The 19,146-nt window shown below is 38.9% G+C and overlaps 1 protein-coding gene across 2 annotated transcripts; it reads left to right on the forward strand.

Moving 5' to 3' along the window:
* Nucleotides 1-4,144: 4,144 nt before the first annotated feature.
* On the forward strand, nt 4,145-11,062 carry LOC119736099 (intraflagellar transport protein 56-like). 2 transcript variants are annotated; one of them, XM_038210107.1, is made up of 4 exons: nt 4,145-4,295; nt 6,788-6,925; nt 8,246-8,379; nt 9,439-11,062. In XM_038210107.1, the coding sequence occupies exons 1-4, from the start codon at nt 4,293-4,295 to the stop codon at nt 9,551-9,553; spliced, it is 390 nt and encodes a 129-aa protein (XP_038066035.1). In that variant the 5' UTR covers nt 4,145-4,292; the 3' UTR covers nt 9,554-11,062. The 2 variants fall into 2 exon arrangements, with proteins under 2 accessions (XP_038066035.1, XP_038066036.1); XM_038210108.1 differs by lacking the exon at nt 4,145-4,295 and adding an exon at nt 7,440-7,546 and having other exon boundaries at nt 6,799-6,925.
* The last annotated feature ends 8,084 nt before the right edge of the window (nt 11,063-19,146 follow it).

The following is a 19,146-nucleotide window of genomic DNA, read 5'->3' on the forward strand; positions in this document are numbered from 1 at the left end:
GTTTCGAACACCCCCGGCGCCCCTCGGATGTTTAAAACGTCGTATCCTACATCACAACAGTCAACAATTTGCCGCATGAAGAATTCAAGCGGATTTTGATTCAAAACTACCATGATTGAAACGTCTCATTGCATTACAGGGTGAATTTCAACGACTGAATTGTACATTTTGTGAAACCTGATGTGGGTTTATCTGAATTTGTGATAAGTTGGAGGACAGTATTGTAAAGGACCAGCAGCATTCATTCCGTTTTGATGGGATATTTTTGCTGATTAATATTACGCTTTGTTTACGATATGTACATGTACATAATTATGGCATAAAGCTTCATTTTTTTTCTTTCTATCGAAAAACCAAGTGCGTTTTGTTCGATAAGATATAAGCTTCGTAATTGTATTGAATACTATTATCCAAATTAAAAAATTAATTGACAAAACAAAAGTTTTAAGTGGGACTCGTGAAACTATGCTTAATTTACTAATGGTGTTTACTTATGTTTTTTTATACATTGGGGTTAAAATTCGATGTCTTTAATTGCGTTTCTTTCCTTGACTCTGGATTGGCTATGAAATGCGTTAAACTTGTATAATAATTATGCAGTTCTCAAAATTTAATTTTATCCAAAGGTTTTGTAGTTTGTTAAAATGCATACATTGCACAGGAATACGCTAATAAAGCAGTATAAAAGGATTTGCATCCGAGGTTTTGTGTGTACGATTTTGTAATTGTTAATTGTCATGTTATTTTTGATCGTGACGGCTCCCTGACCTAAGATCTACAGACACGTCAGGTGATATTGTGGTTTGTAGACCAGACTATTAAAACCTGTTAAGGGAGCAGACCTGCAAATCGACTCCCATAGACCTCCGTGATAATTACGCGTACTTTCGAAAATTATTAAAAATACTCACAACTCTCCAAGGTGTTTGAGACAACCATCAAATTAATGCTTATTCCGATAATCTTTCATTTACTGTTCAATTTTTGTTCAATTATTCAACGACTTATGGGAGAGAATTCCATCGAAAGATGATCACCCCGAAAAGTAGTCCTGTGGCCCATCGCCATTTTGAAAACCAATGATGCTTGCGCTCCATTGCAAAATAGAGCAATTTTAGGGCCCAATTTCATGGGAATTTCACAGAAATACGAGCTCACACTTCTGTGCACGGCTTCCACCCATTTATTTTGTTTTACAAACCTTCATCAAGTTCATGGCACACAAAATGCTCCTATAGCAAAGAATTTGAGGGCATACAAATTAAATTATGATTTGGCCGGCGTTGGGAATTGTGGGTCTATTACAGGTCTAAACCTTTTAGGATATAAGCTTGGTATTGGTTTGAGGGTCGAAAGTTCAAAGGTTAAGGATGAGCTGTTCAGTGAGGAAAGTCGGGCTTTTATTAATTGAATTAACATTGACCACGCCAAAAGTATGATTATACCCCTACGAAACCTGATGAGAAGTTCGCTATATTTAGCCACTAATCGCCCTCTTTATTCGCTCTTTTCACGCTTCTTTACACAATAAATATAGCCGGTTATGTGATTCCAAGCTACTGCATCTACGTCGATCAGTCCGTCTTAAAGTTCTGTCCACGGATCACAAAAAGTAAGTGTTCTTTCTGCAGCAAAACGAAAACAAATTACACAGGGATGTATGAAAATTGTTTTCGTTTTGCTGAAAGAGTGCACCCTTTTTGTGATCCGTGGCCAGAACTTTAAAACGGTGGTTTTGTTAAAAATTCCGTAACGTGAAAAGTACATGAGCGATTTGAATTATTCTTGAACTCAAGGAAAGCTTATGAATTGGGCTTTCATATCTTAGATTTTGAAAGTGCTGCACGGATAGAACTTCACTAAAATTATAGTTCTGCTTTGTTTGGAGAAAAGTAAATTTGTGGCCAAATTTGCCATTTCCCCCAATTTTGGTCGAAAAAAATGAAATTGCCTGAATCACGCAAGGAAGTTGCATAAAGGTTCTTTGAACACATTCCTACTCGATTTCCGGATATTGATGTGATATTCACAGGGAGAAATTTAAAACAATTAATCCGATACACCCCCACAAAAAAGAGGGCGCGCTACATAAACACTGGTCGTGCCGCCGCGCGCGCGCCCCGACTTCTGACAACACGGACCGCCAACTTCATGTAAACAAACACTTTGTGACGACGAGAACTCGAGATAAACACATTGCATTGAAATGAAATTGCCTCCAATATTCTGTCATGATATTTGACACAAGAATCTCGAAAACTGACAGAAACGGCAAAAGAATTAATGTAATATTATTTAAGGAAATTCCAGTGTAAGGACACTCCGTATTTTTTCCGTCATGCATCAATTTCTTGCAAAAGAGGGCGCGCTACACAAACACTGCTCACTGCGCGCCGACTTCTGTGTCCATGCGGGATGTAAACACAGTTATTGTAAACACGGAAACTCAAGATAAACGCATTGCATTGAAATGAAATTTCCTCCAATATTTCGCCATGATATTGACACAAGAATCCCGAAAATTGACAGAAACCATGAAAGAATGAATTTAATGCAATTATTCCTTAAAATAACAAATCGGTTATCATCATTAATTTGCCCAGATCTTGACTGAATGGTTGATTTTTTATATGAAATTAAATCTCGTAATGTTAAACATGATGACAAATCACTAGACGAAAATTCAATTTTAAAACATCTTGTATTTCTGGAGTTGTTGTCCCCCAAACGAGTTTGGTGGTTGATAATTATCGAAACCATGTGGCGCGCCCCTATTGAAAGAATATTGGTGCGGATGCTGCACTATTGAACAAAAATAACAACTCAGTTTCCGATCAATAACTCAAAAAATTCAAGATGTATTAAACTGAAAGTTCGTGCAATTAATTTCCACGCTGTGAACAGAGGTGTATTGAATATCATGAGAAACAGTCCAACGATAAAAATAATATGATCGTAACAATGTAGTGTTTTACACGCGAAAACTACACATTGATTTTCATTCGGATTGCATTTGTCGCGCTTAAAACACTGTATTACGGTCAATATTGCTTCATAGTTTGACGGTTTCTTATGAAATTAAATCTCGTTATGATGTTTAACATGATGACAAATCACTAGACAAAAATTCAATTTAAAACATCTTGTATTTCTGGAGTTGTTGCCCCCCACACGAGTTTGGTGGTGGATAATTATCGAGACCACTCTGTGGTGCGCCCCTATTGAAAGAATATTGGTGCGGATGCTGCACTATTGAACAAAAATAACAACTCGGTTTCCGATCAATAACTCAAGAAATACGAGATGTATTGAACTGAAATTTCGTGCAATTAATTTCCACGATGTGTAACAGAGGGTTATTGAATATCATGAGAAACAGTCCAACGATAAAAATAATATGATCGTAACAATGTAGTGTGTTACACGCGAAAAATACACATCGATTTTCATTCGGATTGCATTTGTCGCGCTTAAAACACTGTATTGTTACGGTCAATATTGCTTCATTGTTTGACGGTTTCTTATGAAATTAAATCTCGTAATGTTAAACATAATGACAAATCACTAGACGAAAATTCAATTTCAAACATCTTGTATTTCTGGAGTTGTTGCCCCCAAACGAGTTTGGTGCCGAAGTTAATTGAACGTGATGGGGAGTAATAAATAACCGTTACCGTCGGATATTTTCTACACAAACCCCCGGTGTAGGGGGTTTTGCATGGAATTTTTCAGATACCAACTTTTACGACAATGTGTTAGTAATGCAAAAAGTTTGTAATTTTGCTTATATGTAAATGTAATTGGATTAAGTACTTTAAAGAAAAAACGGCCATTTCAATTTCTGCAAAGTTATTGTGATTTGAAAAGACTGCAAAAGCATCCGAAATGTACCTGACCAAAAACGGATACGTATGGTCTTGCATGCCATTTATTTCAACTTTTGATATTGCCCACAAAAAAATGAGCAATTTAATTCCATAGAAATTTATTTACCCCTTGAAATCACCACCCACATTTAAAACCCCAACATAAATCCGCCGACTGTGGGCCAAAAATTTAAAGCCATTTTTCTGATAGACAACTTTTGTGACATGAGAAAAATAACTGTCTGTCAACAGAGGGCGCTATAGTCCGCATATTAGGCAGTGAAAATCTCAGATGCGGGTCTGTTCCTTGCTCTTTGGAAAAACGAAGCTACTATTTCTTTTTATGGTGCTTTTAACTTGCAGCATTTAATGGATTTCGTGTAAACTGAACATTAGCGCAAGGTTTGGGACGAAACCGCTCTCAAAATGGTAGGTTTTGGCTGCTTAGCAACAGACGCTGACAGTCTGAGTGCATTCATCTGTTCATGTGGCTGTGCATGCCCGGCCGCTCCGATCGGATGTGTGCGGTGGTCGTGTGTAGCTCGAGTAACTGCAGGTTAACAAGCTCATCAGGAATTCACATGTAAATTCCTGATGAGCTTGTTAAGCTCGAGTTACTCAAGCTACGTGCGAATGAATATGAGCATGTCAGCTGGAGTTACAAATTTGAGCTATAAACCGCTCAAGTTGTACAATTTAAGCAGTTTACACCATGGAGAAATGTTTACACTGAGCGTGGATTTTTTTGGTTTTTTAGAATGGGTCACTTTAAAAAAAAAAAGATAGTGGATATTTTGCCGGAGGTAATGACGGCAAACTAACGTTTACTAAAGGTTTGCCGGCGGCAATCCATATCAACAGAGGGCGCTGTACTCTTTAAGATAGGGCTGAATTATAAGATGTAGTAAATTCCCACCAAAAGTTGTGCAGCACGTTTGGTGTAGTGGTTAAGCAAAGGCTCTAGTAAGTGGGATGACTCGGGTTCGATTCTGACCGCAGCACATTTTTAAGTCTTTTTTTCTCATCCCCAAATAAATAAGAATATTCTTCTTTTATTAATTTAACATGTCTCAAACATTTTTTTGCAGAGTATTACATTTTCTTTTTCAGATTTGTGGCTCTGGAGGATTTTTTTTAAAAGGGAAATAAAGTCCGAAATTATAAAATGGTCTGAATCCCATCTTGTGAATACGAGGTTACAACGATAATTTTTGCATGGAGCCAGACTAAAATTTGTCACGGGAAAATGTTCAAGTACAAATAAACAGTAACTGCGCATGTTCAGTGCATATCCGGCAAACTAACGTTTACTAAAGGTTTGCCGTCTCCGGCAAAATATACACTGCCAAAAAAAATAGTCTGTTTGGTAAAACTAAAAGTTCAACATTCAGGTTTTTAATTAAATGTGAATGAACTGCTCAGGCAAAATAAACAAATTACTTCTGCGTCTTATATTTCATGGCATTTTGAAAAAAAAGGGTAGCTAGGTTGGTAATTTTTTTTTTTTTTTGAATTTTTGTGTGTGTACCATCACGATCACATGGAGGTGTGTGCTTGTATCAGGGGTAAAAAGTAGTAATTGATGGTTTTCAGGTTTTTTCCTCATGCCCCCCCCCAAAAAAAAATTTCAGCTAGGGGCTGTCAAAATAGGGTAGGTAAAGAATTTGTTTTTTTGGGGCAATTTTCGTGTGTGTGTTCGATCACATATAGGCCCTATGGCGGTGTGTGCGTGTACGGTGTAGTCGAGGGTAAAAAGTAGTAATTGATGGTTTTTGGTTTTTTTTCCTCAAAAAAAGAAATTACCACAGTTCACTGCGCATTGCAGCAAGACAAAAAATAAAAAGTACAAAAATTGCAGGGTGATGACCGCAAAATTTAGTATGGGGCTTCTTGTGCTTCTAGCACTATCACTTTTTGGAGGTCTGCTGGCTATGTGATTTGGATTGGTGCTTTGATAGATGCAAAGCCTCCATCTAAAACTCCACTTTCACAAACAAAAATCTCCCCAAAAAGCTGCCCTGGTTGATCCGTAACTATTTGAAATTTGGGAACGATACTTTCTTTGGACCGTCGGACCGACAGTTTCGTCAAACGTCTGTATTTTGACGTAGCGAACTGCACACGACCTTGATGCAAACCGCAGCTGATCGCTGCATGCAGTATCCGTTATTTTTTAATGAAACAAAAAATAGGAATAATAGGTCACCAAGGTGATTGGGTTTGGTTTTTATTTTTTTGGCCATATTAAAGGGAATATACAACATTTGCTTTTGCTGCAATTTTCAAAAATAAATGAATTTGGAGGGTTCGTGTGCTATAGAAAATATTGTTAAACTAGCTTGTTTCACGTTTTGAGTTCGGAGATGCTGGAAAATCCAAGAAAACCAATCATATTCTTGTAGTCTGGTTCTCTGACCCCACTTAAGATGAGACGTTGCAATTTATAGACATTGGGAATTGTAAGGTCAGAGAATCAGTTCGGCAGGCTTGTACCCCTTCACAGATGTGTAATCAATTGCAAAGTTAATACAGAATGACTAAAGATGAAAAATTAGGAGCAGTTTTTGAAAATAAAGCCAGTTTTCTCCAATGATGGTCGGCCGACCAGCATTGGAAAAATGCAACTTTTCTTGAAAATGTCAGCACACAAGGAGCCACAATTTTACATTTTGCTTTAGACGGTCATTCGCAAACAGTCCAGTAAGATATTTTGTTATAATTTGATCATTTTGTTTCTTGATGTTTGCAAATGTTGTATCTTCCCTTCAAAATAATGCTGAAAAGAGGCGTTAGGATGCAATGTTCTTTCCTCAAATTTTACTAAAATAAAATTCTAAAATTTAGAATAGTTGTGAATTCCTCTATTTTGTTGTCCATTGATATGATAGAGAGTGTGTTTGATTTTTAAATTTTCCTTACAGATGCTGTCAAGGCAAAAGCCGGCCACCGGGCCTGGCTCCTCGACTCCAGCCCAGGAGAGCAAGAAGAAGAAACAACTTCCCAAGCTGGAAGAATACCTGGATTCCAGGGACTACACCGGCGCTTTTACATCACTAGAGGTAGGGACATGGGGCCCAGATACTGCACTTCCTCTGTATGGATTCTGGTTTTGTTTAAATGTTGGGAAATTTTTTTAAACAGATTTAGAATTTGTTTTGGTTTAAATATGTAAACATCACATCCTAATCGAATATTTGCCATTTGGGATTTGTTCTATCACGTTTCAAGCAGATTGTACGACAGAAATTTGCTATGATGAACATTCCCTCGGCTCAAAAATAATTTACACATGTCGCAACCTGATGCCACTTCAGCGGTTGTGTACAAGGTCTATGGAGAGTTAAGAAAAGTTTCTAAGTATTTCCGAAGAAAATAAGAAATATTTCTCAGTCTCAGATTCATGTCTTATCATCATTTTTGCAATGACTGACCTTTATTGAGATGATATATGAAGAGAAAAGTGGCGTCACGTTGCAACATTCTTTCCCCATCTTTTGTTGGGCCCATTGCATTTTCTTATGGTGGTTTCCTACTGTATTTGTAACCATTCTGTCTGTGTTTTTCGTTGTTCAGACATCATGAATCGTAAGGCCAGACTAGCTTGAGAGTTGTACCCTAAGATGGAGACGTCAGGCGAATCGTTCAGCCTGCTACAGCTTATTGCCAACGATTGTTACAAGGTAAAAAGTCACCCCCTATTTTTGTCCATCATATGTTTGGTGAAGATTTGGGCAGAAGTCCCAAATCGGAATCCAGCCACTCCATCTAGACCTGCAGCTGATGTCACGAAACAGATTTGTCACTTTGTCAAAACCCAAATCATAGAGGAGACATCAATCTCAATATAGCGCACATGTAGGAAGAATGTAGTATCCAGACGCCACTTCGGCGGTTGTGTCCAAAGTCTATGGAGAGTCAAGACAATTTTCTATTCAGTATTTCCTAATTGGAAATGTTTCTCAGTCACAGATTCATGTCTTTGAAACATTTTTGCAAAGACTGATCTGTATTGAGATGATGTATGAAGAAAACAAGTGGCGGCAGGTTGCAACATTCTTTCTCACGTGTAAAATCAACAAGAATCTGATTCGTTGCACATTAACCACTTTGTGTAATGAGCTTGAATTACGAAGGATGCACTTTTGTGTCTCGAACTTTGGTATGCATGTAGAGAACATCATAAAAGATTAGGATAGCCAAAAACCCCAAATTGCTTAAAATATTGATTTTGAACAAATTCATCGTTTTGTGAAAATGATGGCGAAATGATTGAAAAATTCAGGCTTTTCATTCAAACTTCTGATTTTTTTTGCTCGACCTCAAATTGTAATTGTCACAGTCTCTTCTGAATTTTTATTTTCCAACTTCTCTGTCAATAGATGGGCCAGTTCTACTATGCGGCCAAGGCTTTCGATGTCCTGGAAAGATTGGACCCCAATCCTGATTACTGGGAGGGCAAGCGATGGGCGTGTGTGGGCGTATTCCAGCAGATCATAGCTGGTCATGAACCAAGGTGGGTGTCATGTCTGTCAAGCAAACAGTGCACTCTGACCAATTAGATCTCAACGTTTTTGTCAGGTGACCACAGTAGATCAGTCAAACACTGCACTCTGACCAATTAGATCTCAACTTTTGGTCAGGTGACCACAGTTCATCAATCAAACAGTGCACATTGACCAATTAGATCGCAACCTTTGGTCATGTGACCACAGTAGATCAGTCAAACAGTGCACACTGACCAGTTAAATCTCAACCTTTGGTCAGGTGACTATAGAAGATCAATCAAACAGTGTACACTGACCAATTAGATCTCAACCTTTGGTCAGGTGACCACAGTAGGTCAGTCAAACAGTGCACACTGACCAATTAAATCTCAACCTTTGGTCAGGTGACCACAGTGCATCAATCAAACAGTGCACACTGACCAATTAGATCTCAACCTTTGGTCAGGTGACTATAGAAGATCAATCAAACAGTGCATACTGACCAATTAGATCTCAACCTTTGGTCAGGTGACCACAGTAGATCAGTGAAACAGTGCACACTGACCAATTAGATCTCAACCTTTGGTCAGGTGACCACAGTAGGTCAGTCAAACACTGCACAATGACCAATCAGATCTCAAGTTTTGGTCAGGTGACGGTCAGGTGACAACAGTACATCAATCAAACAGTGCGCACTGACCAATTACATCTCAATAAGTATCACTCTGGTGCTCTACCAACTGAGCTATCCAGCCCTATGTTGGTGATTCCCTAATTTGTCAATGTCTCTGTCAAAGGGGGGCAAGTCAGAAGCCATAAACCTCTATATGCCATGCAGCCAGGGATCACGCCCAAAGTCACGATGCAGACCTGGGAAATATAAAACGGGGATCACTCAGAGAGGATACAGCTTTTTATTACAAATTTTCATGAATACTTTTCAACTTCTTAGTCCTCTTATTCAAATTCATTGATTTTTATGGATTTCCCTCTTCTTTTTCTTATACTCTTTGAACAGCTTTCATTTTTTGTGCAAAAAAACCAGTGAAGTTCAAGCCACTAGATTTTTGTCCTATTTTCCTCTACAGGGAAACACTGCGAGACATCCTTCAAATCTTGCGCAACACCGGTAACCCGCAGGTGGAATACATCATCCGTGTCATGAAGAAGTGGGCCAAGGACAACAGGGTACCAGTTTCCTGAGCTGAGGAAGTCCCTCTCCTAGTCTTGACTAGATTGTTTAAATGTGTACATTCCAAACCCCTGCTTCACAAAGGGATTTTTCCAAAAATAAAACAAAAGAACAATACTGTTTGTATCAAAGTGATTTGATCTTCACATAGGAATGTTGCCTTGAAATATGTATATTTCTTTTATATTAGCACTATTTCAAACAGTCTGATCTTTAACTAAAAATACTAAGCATGGAATTTTTCATTATAATTATGAAGGTTAAAGGCTTGTAGGGTCATTTGCATTCATCCCAAAAGTAGCCAACCAAATTATTTTCAAAAAGCTTACTTGGATTAAAGATCATACTGGTACTAAACAACCCCAGTAAAATCATTTTGTCTGGCTTGCTGTCACTAAGAAGAAATCGAGAAATGTGTAATGTCCACAGATGAGTTGAAACTTCGACAGTCTAGTTTTTGAAAATTCATCTTTGGATTTTGAGTAGTGTTATTATTGTAAACAAAATGCATGAAAAGCAAATGATGTTACCGTGAAATCTCGATAACTCAAACTCTAATAACTCAAAACAACTGTTAAGTCAAACAAGGAATCCATTCCCTTCAGTAGTATAACAATGATATACAACCCTGCTTATCTCAAAATTCTGCTTAAGTCACATTTCGAAACTGTTCCCTTGAAGTTTGAATTATCGAGATTTCACTGTATATGCCTTTGAGACAATCGGAAGTTTGTTTTCTTGGAGTTTGTGGGGCTAGCAACCCAAGGTCATGAAAATGGGCCAGGAATGGTTATGCCAAGAGAGGGTAGTCATTGTGGATTTTAGGTAATGCACCTGTAATTTGACTAATTAATGCTTTGTATGAATATAAATTCGCAATTTTTCAGAACACGTTTGTGAAGTCATTTCAGTCCCTCGTCAGTTTAGAAGCTCCACAAGTGTCAATTCAATGTTGGGTTTTGCCCTTCACTAACTGACATATTTTATAAACACTCTAAACTCAGTGTTGCCCCCTAGTGATTGTGAGAAAAATATGTTGGTGAAGGGCAAAACCTAAAATTGAAATTACATCAACCCGACGCAAATTCCATCTTATGAATAATACTCACGTGTACTTGTGACAAATACTTAATACTTAATATGTTCTTGTTCATTCCCTCAAACTTGTAACCGACATTGCGATTTTCTTGTCACTACATCCAACTTCCAAGTCAGAAATTTCAATCCAGTGGAATCTTTCTCATAATCTGTCACATTGTCAATAATATTTTGTTTAATGTACAATATTGTGTGATATTCTATACATATTCCGACTTCATTTCTTTACTTCATTTGTCAAAATGTTAAATGTTTATATTTACTGCCTTTCTTTTAGTCCGATAAATCTTATCTTGCAGTGTAAATATTGTGTAGGTGTATTGTAAATGTAAACATGTACTTAAAAGATTGTTGGAATGCTGTGCATAGTTCTTTGAATAAGGAATATTAAATCATCACAATAAATAAAAATGGAAAAATAATCCTGTTTCTTATTGTTGTGTTTGTTTTCTTGGTTGAGTTTGTTTGGGTTTCTTTTGGGGGAGGGGTTGTAGACTTTATAGGTTCTATATATTATAGAGATTTTTTTAAAAGAAAGACCAAGATTCAGGATAACTTCACCGGTGTGGGAGAATTTAGTATGATTTAATTTTCCAGCAGCAAAAACAAACCCTAGATCCAACCAGAATTTCACTTTTTAATGGGCCTCAGTTGGTAACGATGCCGATATTTGAAAAACACCCCATGGCATCGGCACGCCGTTCAATAGATAAGGGGCTAGCCTTGTCTACAGGCGGCTAGATTGTGGTACTTCTGTGGTGCACGATGTGTACCATGGCAGCTGTCAACGAACAGATGTTGAACGGATGCAAGGGAGTCTATTTTCTTTGTCAATTTCCTTTCTTGAATCTTGCGTTAACAATAAAATGTTTCCATTGAGGCGAAAGGATTAAACGCCGCGATCTTTTTTCACGCTTGAGTGCCTCTGAATGGGGAATATTGAAGCGGAAAATCACGAAATACAGCACTTAGGCAGCGTTTTATCCCACATAATGATACTTTTTGCAGAGGAAATTGAACACTGAATACAACTATAGTTTCAAAATGCAAAAATTCGCTGTATTTAAAAAGTCGAGGTAAAATTTTGAGGGAAATTTTGCCAAAACTTTCCTCTTTCCAACGTAGGTGGCGCTATATATATTTCATTCTCGCATGTGCTGCTTTCTCTGCAGTGCGCGCGCTAGCCGCCCGATCTTACATCCGAGCATCACATTAGTTTAAAAAGAAATCTTAAGAATAAGTTGGATCGGTCTACAACTAAAACAATAGAGTGAGGTCAGCGAGAAAATTCAATCCGAATAAAAGGCAACTTTAAACGGAACAAAACAGGCGTGTATATAACGCCAAGGGCCTATCGCATGAAGCAAGAGGCAGGGGGAGGCGGGGATTTTTTTTCGCCGCGTGGGAACGGGGTTGGAAAGCAGTCTAGCCCTAGAAAAAAAATCATCACATTATTGTTATAAAATATATTTATTTAAAAGTCGTTAGTGGAGGAATAGTTGTAAAAAGGTTTATAAATCGTACATGTATACCAAAAATCAAGCCAGCCCCGCGCATCCCCGCGCGTTAATATATACCGCTAGGGGCGACAAAAAAGGTCGCCCCTAGCGGAAGTTCCTCTGGGGGCGATCAATATCGGTCGCCCCCAGCGGTATACCGCTAGGGGCGACAATAATGGTCGCCCCCAGCGGTACGCGCGTTAATATATACCGCTAGAGGCGACAAAGGGCGCCCCAGCGGTACAAGCGTTATACCGCTAGGGGCGACAATAGTGGTCGCTCCCAGCGGTACGCGCGTTAATATATACCGCTAGGGGCGACAAGAAAGGTCGCCCCTAGAGGAAGTTCCTCTGGGGGCGATCAATATCGGTCGCCCCCAGCGGTATACCGCTAGGGGCGACAATAATGGTCGCCCCCAGCGGTACGCGCGTTAATATATACCGCTAGAGGCGACAAAGGGCGCCCCCGGCGGTACAAGCGTTATACCGCTAGGGGCGACAATAGTAGTGGTCGCCCCCAGCGGTACGCGCGTTAATATATACCGCTAGGGGCGACAAGAAAGGTCGCCCCTAGCGGAAGTTCCTCTGGGGGCGATCAATATCGGTCGCCCCCAGCGGTATACCGCTAGGGGCGACAATAACGGTCGCCCCCAGGGAGTTCCTAGCGGAAGTTCCTCTGGGGGCGGAAGTTCCTCTGGGGGCGATCAATATCGCCTGTTTTGTTCCGTTAAAGTTGACTTCTATTCGGATCGCATTTTCTCGCTGACCTCATGCTTTTGTTTTAGTTCCATTCAAGACCCATTCAACTTATTCTTAAGTTTTCTTTATAAAATATGCTTGGAAATAAGATCAGGCGGCTAGCACGCACTGAGAAATAAAATCATATATAGCGCCATGGCGCTAACCAACGGCACATGCGAGAATGAAATATATATAGCGCCACCTACGTTGGAAAGAGGAAAGTTTTGGCAAAATTTTCCCAAAATTTTTACCTCGACTTTTTAAATACGGCGTATTTTTACATTTTGAAACTATAGTTGTATTCAGTATGTAATTTCCTCTGCAAAAAGTATCATTATGTGGCCTAAAACGCTGCCTAAGTGCTGTATTCCGTGATTTTCCGCTTCAATATTCCCCATTCAGAGGCAATCAAGCGTGAAAAAAGATCGCGGCGTTTAATCCTTTTGCCTCAATGGAAACATTTTATTGTTAACGCAAGAATCAACAAAGGAAATTAACAAAAGAAATAGACTCCCTTGCATCCGTTGAACACGTGTGCTTCGTGCTGAACCACGGATCGTATCTGTTTTATTTCATGGAATTTCACGAAGTTAGTTCAGTTTACATCCTTCAACCTTTTCCAATCAAATTTAGATCAACACAAACCTCTACAACCAAAATCAACGAGTGATTTACATCATCAGACTGTTTATTACGTCTAAGCCTGTATGGGCGTCAACGTGAAAAGCCACGATAAGCCTATCTTACAGTTATAATTAAGCAGAACTGGTTAAAAATCTGAGCGCGTTAACGCTTGCGAGGACCGGCGTACGACTCCCAATCAGGCGAACCGGGTTCGAATCCCACCCTTATTACTATATTTTATTTTTTTACGTTCCCAAAACATTAATTTATTGCTAGAATTGTCTGTACAAATTGAAGTTTTGTTCTCAGAATCAAATATATTTAAAATAACACGAATAATTCATGATTAAATATATTCATCATGTATAATTTATATTCCTTTTTTCAATTTAAATATAAATGAATTGTATGTTTCAAAAAATTGAAAACTCTCACAGGGGAATATACTTATGCACTATAGGAGAGACAAGTTTGGCAAAGGACATACAACACACAGTGTTTTCTTCAAAGCATTATTTTAATTCTTTCAACCACAGCATGCAGTTTATTAAAGAACATTTTAAATTGCAAAAATAAAACTTAATTTAACCCAGACATATTTACGCATGTCAAACTTTTTAAAAGCACAGTTGAGGCATGTCAACATTAAAAGTTGACAAGGTATCCACAAAATAAATAAAAACATTTTCTTATTACCAAAGTTCCATCTGTTTGTTATATTTTAACAGAAAAAAAACAACTCCTTTGTTCTGTTTTGGGGCATTTACAACCCTCGGAACAAGACAGTAATTTAGGCATGTAAATTGTTAATAGCTTTAGCGCACAAACATAGTTACAGTATCACCCGTTATCCACGGAGCCAAGAGTCTCCAGTATAACGTCTGATATGTTTAGACATGCAGATAATGCAAGCCGCACGCCAGCAAATCGGAGTCGACTAAATTGTGACGTCATCCATTCCCAAATCAGGACTAAATGGTATGATTGGTCAATTCGAATGCAGTGTTTTGTAATGCAACAACTAGCCGGGCGCATTATCGCATAACATGATACAGAGTGACGGTGACACAGGTTTTTTTTAATCCGTTGCCTATGACGCACAATGGAATAATTAATAACCCCTATCATTTTTTTCCCAAATTTGGTCGAAATGTATTGCCTGAACCACGCAAAGAAGTAACCTAGAGGATCTCAGAACACATTTATCATTCACAGGGAGAAATTGTAAAGAAAATTTGGGGTAAAACCAGTCAAGAAAAATGGCCAATTTAAATTTTAAAAATTGAAAGGGGGAACCCCTTGCATTTCATTTATATTTTCTTTCAATTTTGGTCAAAAAAAATGAAATTGCCTGAAATTTGCGAGGAGATGCCTGAGGGGTCTCAAAACACATCACAACTCAATTTCCGGACATAATGTGACATTGTTATTTCTGGAGGTATTGTCAGGAAAACGAGTGTGATTGTGTTTTCCATGAAAGTTTACTGCTGAAATTACTGTCATTCGGTCGGTGCACGGACGACTTGGCACGCGGTCACACGCTCCATAGACCACACACGATACAACGGTTGCGTGCACCGCGTGCGTTGAAACTCGATAATGGACAGATCTGTGCGAGTGTTGGATCCGCAATTTCTTTTGTTTTCTCTTGTGTGGAGCCGCTGCGGATCGTGTAGAAATATGGCTATTTACGTGTTTCTGTGCGGTGCCAGAGGATCCGCAATTTCTCTTGTTTTCTGTTGTGCGGAGCCTGTCGGTGCTTGATGTACAAATGTGGTCATTTACGTGTTTCTGAGCGGAGCAGAGCGGAGCAAAGCGGCGGTGCTCCGCTCCATTGCTTTTAGCGCGGAGCACGGCAGGGACGGCGCGGGGAGCGCGATCGGGCGGAAACTGCAATATGCGTCAATTTTCAGTTGGTTCCGGCGCGTAGATCGTGCAGACTGCAACGTTGGAAAATACCTCCATATCGCAGATAACGATCATGGGTCCTGGGTGTAGACTTGAATGGGAGAGCCACGAGCAAAGATTACACCGTTTCCTCGGTACACGGTGCGGCCACATGTTTGTGCATGCTATCTATCGGCGCATATTTGCGCCCACGCTTCGTGAATCTTGCACCGCAGAAAATATCAGCGTTTTGTGGTCCGTGTACTCGGTTTGCGGACCGCCGCACCTCGATAGTAAATTACATTTGTTGCTGCTGCAATCTGTGCAATTAACCCCCTGAAATTCCTTTAAATTAAATCGATTTTGATGCATGTTGAAATAAAAAAGCGGCATTCAACCAACCTTTGTGCATTTTTTTGAGGTTCGGAAGGCTAGACGAGGTCCCACATTTTTAGCTGTCAATTTTCATCTCAAAACAAAAGTGGCTCACAGTTCAAAACCATGTTTGTACACGCGTTCATATTTTTAGCAATTGCTACATTGATTGTAGTACACTTTTTTAGTAAAATGGATCCACTTTTACTTTCACCAAGCCCGTACAAGCTAGAGTGCATAAAATTATATTCAATCAAATCAGACTGGTTCTCGCGCACTGGTGGTTTCTACATCGATGGGTCAGATCTAAATGCAATATACAACATTTGCAAATGTCAAGAAACAAAACTACCAAGTTATAATGAAACACTTACTGGACTGAGTGATTGACAGTCTCAAGCATCCTGTAAATTCATTGCACCTGGTGTGCTGATATTTTCAAGAAATGTGCAATTTTTGTATCAATTTCCAACTATGGTCGGCCGACCATCGTTAGAAAAACAAAAACAGGCTTTTTTTTTCAAATACTGCCCCCAATTTACCAAGTTCAGTTAGTCCACATTATGTTTTTTAATCGGTTACACATCTGTGACTGGGTACAAGCCATCCAGACTGCTTCCCTGACCTTACAATTAGCCGACGTCTTGTTAGACGACGCTGTTTCATCTGAAGTGGGGTCAGGGAGCCAGACTACAAGAACGTGAGTTTTTTCTTGTGTTTTTTTACTATCTACGAACACAAAACTTTAAACAGGTGAGTGTAACAATATTTGCTATTCATAAATACCACAGACAGTTTAGCCATTCCTATTGGTCGAGAGCCCGTCACGTGGCCGGTATTAAACGGATGATAAAGACATGGCTAGCTGGTCTTAAACACTTTTCCAGTGTCACAATAAAATGTGGACTCCTAAAAATCCAGTGCCTCTTATCGTTTAATTGGTTGAACGTTCACAATCCTCACGTCGGCATGCGCAACATTACCAGGGAGTTAGAATTTTATAGTTCTAAATTCAAAACGCAACGCGCCAGGTGCGTTCTGCGCGACATCGCATAGAACATGATACGCGCGCGTCAATCTCCATAAAAGGGTTGTTTTCATCTTACTCGCCAGCTGAACACTCCATTATTTTGCAGGAGGGATGATTCAAAAAGCATAAAGTGAATTTGTTGAACAAAATCGGGATGTTTTGAACGAATTATATGATTTTTTTTTACCGAAAAGGTATTTATGAATGGGAATAAATATGTACTCCGTCGGTATTTATCACTCTGTTTAATACCACTTAGAGTCTGGGTGCTGATAATTACCCTCGCCTCCGGCTCGGGTAATTATCAGCACCCAGACTCTAAGTGGTATTAAACAGAGTGATAAAAACCGACGGAGCACACATTTATTCCCTTATTAATAGTACCAACCCCCCAAATCTATCCATTCCTAAAAAAATTACAGCAAAAGCAAATGTTAAATATTCCTTTAAAGCCGGGCTCTCTTCACCAGCCAACACAGCTGAGGCCAATTTCATACAGCTGCTTAAGCGCAAACTTTGCTTAAGCGCAAAATAAAAATTGCTTAATATAATCAGGTTACCCACTAAAACTCCATGCGATTGTTACACTAAGTAAACAACAGCTAAATACCAGTCACAAGCAATGTACATCGCATGGCGTTTTGATCGGTATCCTGATTATATTAAGCAAGTTTATTTTGGGCTTAAGCAAACTTTGTGCTTAAGCAGCTCTATGAAATTGGCCAGGGCTTATGTCACAAAGTGACGGTTAGTCAATCAATCAGTCAGGTGCAAACAGGACTATATGTTGGCCCCTTGGGTTGTACACAACATGCTCAAGAAAAGCAGCAAAGTGGGCCAAGGAATCATTTGGAAAACACTTTTATTTTCGTGTTGGTAAAATAATTTCATCAAATTCCACAACGAATCCTGCCGAAAGCAATTACAGTACTGAAACAATTGAGTCCAAATAAAATTCAACACTTAAAAAGTCTGCAAGGTCCAAGGATTAGAAGAAAATATATCAAATTTTTAAATTATTATTATTATTAAACAAAACGAATCAGGTAGAGTGGGAAAAGTGCAAGCACTATAAGTTTCTTTACAGCAACCCCCACACTCCTGAAGCGTCGGCAAAGAAAACAAAAACCATCACGACACAACAATCAAGATAAAGTACGAGAAAACAAGAACACGTGTGACTGACTAAAAACTGGACAATAATGAGCATTAGAGAAAGTTCCAGACACTGAAAATGATGGTTAATGCCCAAGTACAGCAATTGCCCCAACTGTAGTAACTAGTAAGGCATAGATGGGACACTCCCAACTATAGTTTGGCCAATGCTACAATTTGGTCGTGGCAATAGCCATGCATTTCAATAATTATGGTTAACACTGCATAGCTCGTCTCATTTTGCCTGAGGTAAACTGTCAAATATACTGTTTATGACAAAAACAATCACGAAAGTAATATTGTTCAAATTATTCTATTGCAAAATAATGTTGATCATAAACAAATTTCTTCAATTTTTTTTTACATACAATGAACAAACTTACTCAATAACAAAATATGAAAAAATATGAGAAAACGATGAGACTTTTTTCATGTTTGCTTATACAATCGCACGTATAAAAATACAAGTGAATATTTTTTTAAAATATGAATTTATTAAAAACATGGAACACTCCCACTTATTATTACACAGCAACATTTTAAAAGGTGAAAAAGTCATTTTGCTTTTTCTTAAAAACTGTCAGTACAACTAAACTACATATGACTCTTTTTAGAGTATACAAAAAGTTACTACAAAATGAACAGAAAAGTGCGATTTTAAAGTTCTATTTGTCCCGATAAACCAGGTTGATATTTCAACTGCCAATGCGCACAATGATATAGGTCATGGGTCATTCTGGATAATCGAGTGCTCGTCGAAGGTGCATGAACGCGCAGGGACGCTCGTGTGTGTAACTTGCCAGCAGAATGAGTGTTCGCGTAACATCACTTCAGCAATCCTCAATGATCTTGACTACATGTACTTCGTCAAGATTATGAAACTGGCTTACTGAAATCTGAAATCGGTACATTATTTCAAAAGAGATGCACAGACACAATGTGCCAGAATCAGCTGCTGTGGCTATCAACAAGATAAATCAAATCCAACCTTGGGAACTTTGGCAGCGCTACCCGAGAAATTCCAAGCATGCTTCACCTGTGTGCAGCAGCTTGAGTACAACATGCGTGAGGTATGCTTGGAATTTGATGGATAGCCCTGCCAAAGTTTTTAAGAGTGGATATGATTCATGTTGTTGATAGTAACCTTTACTGCCGCGGCTTCAAAATTGTCAAGGACAGGTTGTTTTTGGAGAATG

Source organism: Patiria miniata, unplaced genomic scaffold (assembly GCF_015706575.1).
Source record: "Patiria miniata isolate m_02_andy unplaced genomic scaffold, ASM1570657v1 HiC_scaffold_29, whole genome shotgun sequence".
Taxonomy (NCBI): Eukaryota; Metazoa; Echinodermata; class Asteroidea; order Valvatida; family Asterinidae; genus Patiria; species Patiria miniata.